The 6931-nt window shown below is 51.2% G+C and overlaps 1 protein-coding gene across 2 annotated transcripts; it reads left to right on the top strand.

Moving 5' to 3' along the window:
• Positions 1-76: 76 nt before the first annotated feature.
• AIMP2 (aminoacyl tRNA synthetase complex interacting multifunctional protein 2) lies at positions 77-6896 on the top strand. Of its 2 annotated transcripts, none has more exons than XM_044233834.1 (4): positions 77-180; positions 3790-3996; positions 5612-5843; positions 6377-6896. In XM_044233834.1, exons 1-4 carry the CDS (start codon positions 166-168, stop codon positions 6763-6765), a joined length of 843 nt encoding a protein of 280 aa, XP_044089769.1. In that variant the 5' UTR covers positions 77-165; the 3' UTR covers positions 6766-6896. The 2 variants fall into 2 exon arrangements, with proteins under 2 accessions (XP_044089769.1, XP_044089768.1); XM_044233833.1 differs by having other exon boundaries at positions 77-300.
• The last annotated feature ends 35 nt before the right edge of the window (positions 6897-6931 follow it).

Raw genomic sequence — 6931 nt, 5'->3', positions numbered from 1 at the left:
GCTGTGACGTCCAGAGGGCGCGGGCCAATTAGACCGCACGGACTGCGCTTTCCCGAAAGGCCGCAGCGGGATCGGAAAGGCGGTGGCTGCGGACTCTCGTGGTGTCCGACGGTTTCTGAGCGTTCGTGTCCCTCACCCGCGCCCTTCCGTTCTTCGGCTCCCAGGATGCCGATGTACCAGGTAAAGCCTTATCACGGTGGCAGCGCGTCCCTCCGTGTAGAGCTTCCCACCTGCATGTACCGGCTCCCCAACGTGCACGGCAGGACAGGCAGCCCGGCGCCGGACGCAGGCCACGTGCAGGTAGGACAGCGCGGCCCAGCCCCGCCCTCCACCCGGTCTGAACGTACTTCCCCCCCCACCAGCTGGTCCAGTGCGCAGGCGCCTGGTCTCATCCGCCCATCTCCCACCCAGTGCGCAGGCGTCATGGCCGGGCAAGTGGGGTTGAGGACGTGGGGGACCTGGGATCCGACCTGGCGGCAATACCCCGACCCGACGCTTGCGTCAGCTCCGTGTGCGCGTTCTGTTTATTAAAGAGTTAGTTCTCTTGTATCTGTTTCTGTTTCCGCTTATGGCTACTAAAGCTTTTCTGTTGCCAAATTGTAACCACAGAAGAGTGAGGATCACGTTATTTTGAGGAATTCTAAAGCGAACCCCATAGTCACCCAAGTTAACAGGACGTTGTCAGCGCCCCGAGTGCCCGGCCTCGGTGGTCCGTGTGTCCTGAGTCTGCGCCCCGCCCTTTTGGGCTGCATTCCGCCGAGCTGGCTCCCGGGGCCGCTGGGGGCGGGTCAGCCTCCGTGAGCGGCGAGCTGTGCTGTAGACCGGGGGCGTGCACGGGAGCGGGGACTAGGGGTAGGATTGCCGGCTGCCGGGGTAGGGGGGTGCGGGGCTGTGTTCACCTGGACCGGGTAAAACGCCTCCCCGAGCGGCGGGTGTGCAGGTCTGTGTGCTCCTCGGCCGTGGGCGCGGAATTCCTGGTGCTTGCACCCTCCCTAACGCTGGTAGGTGCACCGTGGGAGCCCCATGTAGTTTTTAGTTCAGGTTTTCCAGACTTCTCAATCACTGGAGAGCGCTTTGTCGCATTGGCTGGTCATTTTGGTGGTCTCTTTTGTAAAGTGTCTGCCCAAGCCTTTCTGGTTTTCATTGGCTGCAAATTGCACGTCTTGGGTTTACAAGCTTAGGTCCGTTCCGGCTGAAGAGGCGGGAACAGGTGATTTTTGTAGTCCATTTTCTCTTGGGGTGTTATCCTTCGATTAAGTTGGCTGCAGACCCAGGGCTACAACTCACAACTCTAGATCACCACCTGAGCTGAGGTACTAACTGAACCACCCAGGGGCCCCCTCCTTCACTTTGTCTTGCATCTTCTGCGTAGATTGGAAGGCTGGTGGTTGGGTTACTTGGCAAACAGTGACACAGTTGTTGTCTCATGAGGGAGCTAAGACAGAAATAGCACCACCATCCACAGCCATTCAAGTGCACCGCCTCAGGGAACTGAAAACAAAACCCAGACCCAGAGTGTTTTGATACCGAGTCCATTGGGTTTTGTTTTTTTGGTTTTTTTTTTTTTTTTTTTGAATGTGCTGCTTAATTTCCTTAGCCTTTTTTTTTTTTTAAAGAACTGTTTTCTTTTTTTTTAAGATTTTTATTTATTTATTTGACAGAGGTCACAAGTAGGCAGAGAGGCAGGCAGAGAGAGAGGGGGAAGCAGGCTCCCTGCTGAGCAGAGAGCCTGATGCGGGGCTCGATTCCAGGACCCTGGGATCATGACCCGAGCCGAAGGCAGAGGCTTAACCCACTGAGCCACCCAGGTGCCCCTCCTTGGCCTTTCAACTGTGAGCTTCTAACTTAGACACCCAGGCCCACTTGTTTAGCAGATAACAATATAGACAAATAATTAGAAATCAAGCATATCACAGGCAGATAGGAGCAACACGAAGGATAAACTGTTTCTGAAATGCATATAAAAGAAATGGATAAACACAGTATGCCCAGTCATGATCTAATCTGAGCAGGGAAACAAGGGAAGGGGTACAGGTAAAGCAGATGTCGAGCATTTCCTCATTCTTTACATCAGGACGGGTAAAACCAAGCTGTCCGGGGCTCCCAGTCCCAGGCCACGTTACAAACGCAGGATTTGTTTCACGCATCATTTACTGTGCTGACTGGGGTGGGGAATCCAGTAGGTACTTCCTTGCCCGGGTTCATCAGGGATCCTACTCCCGTTTGTAGAATTGAGCAAGCTTGTGCACATAGTGCACAAATCAGACCAGCTAAAAGGGACTGGAATGCTCCTCGAGGACTGTCACCGAGGAACAGACAGATACTACACATGAGCAGCCCTGCCTGTCACACCCTGCACCCAGACTTATTTCCAGTCAGCACCTAATTAATTCCTTGGCACGCTGAAGTAACTCTTGATGCTTCTTTGCTTTCCCTACAGGTCAGCATCTTACATTTCTTTGCTGTTGGTCTTAAACAAGAGCGGCAGGCTAGGGGAGGTGAGAAAGTGCAGATTAGGAGAAGAGGGAGGAGTGTCCCAGGTAAAGAAAACAGAATAAAAGCCCTGTGGCAGATGGGGACATGGTGCGTTTTAGGGACCCAAAGGACAGCACAGCGAGTGGAGAGCACAGGGGGAGCGTTTTGGAGAGCAGATGGCCAGAGGACAGGTCACACAGGTATTTCTCAACCCTAGTTAAGGGCTTTGCTTTTCAGGCAAGGAGCCTATGAGGTTAACGAGGAAGAGCAGTTATGTGATCCACATTTGTTTTCATCTCTCTGGCTGCCATCTTAGGAGTGGATTGGAGAGGTGACCAGTGGAAGCAGGCCAAGTGAAAGTGGTGTCTTGAACTTGGGCAGTGGCAGCTGAGGCAAGCTTAGAAGCCATTGGATTCCAGGGGCTCCTGGATTAAGCCTCTGCCTTCAGCTCAGGTCATGATCTCAGGGTCCTGAGATTGAGCCCCGCATTGGGCTCCCTGCTCAGCAGGGAGCCTGCTTCCCCCTCTCTCTGCCTGCCTCTCTACCTGTGATCTCTCTCTCTGTCAAATAAATAAAATCTTTAAGAAATAATAAAAAATAATAATAATGTAAGTCTGTAGAGATCTGAGATTTTTTTTCCTCAGCAAATGTTATTGGTTACTTTGTAGCAGTCACTATACCAGGCAAGAAAGATGCAAAGATTGACTGAACAAAGGACGTAAGCATTCCATACTTCAGAAGTTCTACATTTCAGCAGTGAAAAAGTTCTGGATGATTCTAAGGTAGAAGAGTGCCAGTACTGTGTGGAAAATGATGTGGAGAAATTGATCATCTGACCCCATGGACTTACATTCCCAAGTCAAATGACACATTTTGTTCAGTCTCCTCATGGTCCCTTTTCCCTTCAATTGGTATAAATTGCTAAGTTACATTCTCATTGTCCCCTCAGTGCTTTTCTATTTGTTAAATAAGCAAAGTATTTTGAACTGATTTGACATTAAGAATAAAGAACAATGATTTGGGTTCATTTTCCATGCTCTGTTCTTAAATTACCTGAAGTACGAGTCCTACAACTTCAAAATGGCTTTGAGTCACGTGTTTTAATGTTTTAAAGCATTTGGGATCCCTTTGGGATCCCTTGGCAGGACCTCTTGGACTACGGGAAAAACGAGATGATTCTGCTGCCTCGTTTTACTCTCTTTTCAGAGATGGGGGGGTTGATGAATTCATAGAATTCAGTAGAAGACAACTGATCAAATTTGAACACTGGCCTGATATTAGAGGAAATGAACGTTTTGATGTTGGTTTGTTTAGGAAGGATCTGACCCTTCTCTTCAAGCTCTTGAATCCCGCCAAGATGACATTTTAAAACGACTCTACGAACTGAAAGCTGCCGTTGATGGCCTCTCCAAGATGATTCAGACACCAGATGCAGATGTGGATGTAACCAACATAATCCAAGCTGATGAGCCCACTGCTTTCTCAACCAGCGCATTGGACTTAAATTCAGTGCTCGGAAAGGTGAGTCTGTCTGGAGATCTGTAGAGAACGCCAGCAGCTAGGTTGTTGTTAGTGCTGGAAAACTGTGCTCATGTGATTCAAGCTTTGGTTTTCTAGTTCTCAAAGGTGGTACAGAGAGCATGTTCTTTCTTCCTCCCCTAAATGATCGTGCCTTTGCACAGAAGAGATTTGTGAGCTATGAGCGAAGCCAAAGCAAGTTCTAAAGCTGCTTGACTTCTCAGACCCACTGGAGAAGAACTGGGAAGATCCCTAGGCAGGGAGAGGAGTTGAGTTTCAGCTCCCCACCATTCCAGGCAGTGTGTGACGCAGGCCAGAGATGGGCGTCACTCCAGTAGCCTCCAAGCCTGGACAAACAGACTTGTGTCTTCTCTGTGCTCCTCAGGTTCAGTGAATCCATCATGACTCAGAGCAGCCTGAATCCGAGGGCTGACCGCCCAGGCCGTCTCATGGGTCAGGTGTCTTTTGCTACATTCAGTTTGCAGTCTTAGAATTAAGTTGCATCCACCACCTCTAAAGGTCAGTCTGCGGGCTTTGGCTAATTTAGGTGACAGTCTGATAGGCAGGAAAGAGTATCTTATTTCCAAGTGGTATTACTGAGCGTACGGAAGAATCCCAAGAGTCCTCTGGAGTTGATGGCAGAAGTGCTACTGCGTGAAGACCCAACAGGTGGAGGCAGGGTTGCAGGGGCTCCCGGGTGACCTTGACCCTCTGCACTCAGGTTCTGTGATCACCTGGTAGGTTTGCCTCCACCGAGGACCCAGAGACCTGGCCAGGCCCCCAGGGAGCCAGTCTAGTTGACAAATCCGTGATCACGCAGCGCTGTGCCAGTGTCTCAGGTGCTGGGAAGGCTTCCCCGGGCACATGGTGCTTAAGGTGAATTTTGATACCTCCAAAGGCATAGCATCGAGTTCAGAGAACTACAGAGCATTCATGAATAGGTTGACATGATGGGCTTAGGTCGGTAGTGATAAGACTTAGATCATGGCAGGCTGTGTACAGAAAGCCAAGGAATTTGAATTTGGCCTCCATGGTATTAAGGAGCTTATTATAGAGTAAATGCATAAAATAAAGTCTGCATCTAAAAAGGCAGTATGTTTTAGTCCTTTAGTTAATGCCACGTTTTTCAGACTTTGCCTGCTTGCTGTCACCAGTGACATTTGGAACCAGGTCCTTATTCAGGGAACTCTTCATTGACTCACAGGCAAACCCATGTAGAAACCATGCTGTCGTGTGGCCAGGTGTCGGAAAGATTTGGTAAATGGGGTGGCTGTATGTATGTTGTTGTGTTTTTTTTTTTTTAATAACTTAGGAACAGTGTCATTCTTCCTGTGTTCTTTTACTAACTTCACAGCAAAGTCAGCCTTTTGTCGGGGGCCCCCAGCGCCGGGGTTCAGGGCTGGAGTCGGCTCACTTCCCTGCTCCACTTCGTACTGAGCCCCGTGAGCTGGCAGATTGCCTCCCCGGGACGGGCCTCCCAGCTGGGGGTGGGGGTGATAGTGGGCGCTGAGGACTCCGTTCAGTGACCCCGGGGAGGCCCCGAGAACGGCGCCGGGGACAACTCCAGGCACTCAGGTGGCTGCTAACGGACTGCGCTGTGTTTGGGCTTCCCCTGCAGGATTACGGGGCACTGAAAGACATCGTGATCAACGCGAACCCGGCCTCCCCTCCCCTGTCCCTGCTGGTGCTGCACAGGCTGCTGTGCGACCACTACAGGGTCCTGTCCACCGTGCACACGCACTCCGCAGTCCAGAGCGTGCCAGAAAACCTCCTCAGGTGCTTTGGCGAGCAGGCCAAAAACCAGCCCCGGCACGAGTATCAGCTGGGTTTTACTCTGATCTGGAAGAATGGTAAGCAGAGGGGGCGGGGCAGGGCTCGTAGGCTCTGAAATGAGAGGGGCTCCCTGACTTCAGTCAGGGGCAGCAAGGGGCCAGGACCAGGACGTTCTTCAGCTACTTGCTGTCGGGTCACAGTCCTTGCAAGTCTAGGAAGTGTGTGGGCTGGTTCTGGAAAAGGAGCCTTATGAGGGCAGACAGGGTTTCCAGTCCTCATCCTGCAACTAAATTCTGAGGCACAGAGGTTGGAAAATAGATAGGTCTGCAGTCCCTTCTTGCTTGAAAATGGTCATAATCAAATACCAGAAATGTGACTTTTTTTTAACATAGAGCTTGTGTTCCATAAATACCCAGTTCAAACTCTCTTGATCAAACACGTTTTGTCTTTTGTCCAAAACGTGATCTCCAAACACGTTTTGGAGACCAGACAAAACGTGATCTTCATGAAAATTCGTTCCTTTGCCACCAGTTCCCAATCATCAGCACCTGCCCTCTCCCCATTTGTCACTGAAGCCATCACCAGACACCGTGTGCTTCTTGCCTTTCAGTGCCGAAGACTCAGATGAAGTTCAGCGTCCAAACGATGTGTCCCATCGAAGGAGAAGGGAACATTGCGCGGTTCCTGTTCTCTCTGTTTGGCCGGAAGCAGGACGCCGTCAGTTTAACCCTCATAGACAGCTGGGTGGATATCGCGATCTTGCAGCTGAAAGAGGGCAGCAGTAAAGAGAAAGCCGCCGTGTTCCGCTCCATGAACTCCGCTCTCGGGAAGAGCCCCTGGCTGGTGGGGAATGAACTCACCGCGGCCGACGTGGTGCTGTGGTCGGTGCTGCAGCAGACGGGCGGCTGCGGGGGGACGGTGCCGGCCAACGTGCAGAAGTGGATGAGGGCGTGCGAAAACCTGGCGCCCTTCAACACCGCCCTCAAGCTGCTCCAGTGAGTTTCCGTAACGTAACAGGTTGACTGCGGGAACGGTGCTGCTGCCTCGGGCCTGTCGTGGGTGAAGGAACCTGTACTAAAATCAGTGTGTTTCAGCCAGTTGCCTAGAATCAATAAAGGCATATCCTACGATTTGGGGGTTTCGCTTTATTTAAAATTCAGCCATG

This window comes from Neovison vison, chromosome 14 (genome assembly GCF_020171115.1).
Source record: "Neovison vison isolate M4711 chromosome 14, ASM_NN_V1, whole genome shotgun sequence".
Taxonomy (NCBI): Eukaryota; Metazoa; Chordata; class Mammalia; order Carnivora; family Mustelidae; genus Neogale; species Neogale vison.
Note: the sequence above shows the minus strand (reverse complement) of the source record. Positions and strands in the feature narration are given on the sequence as shown.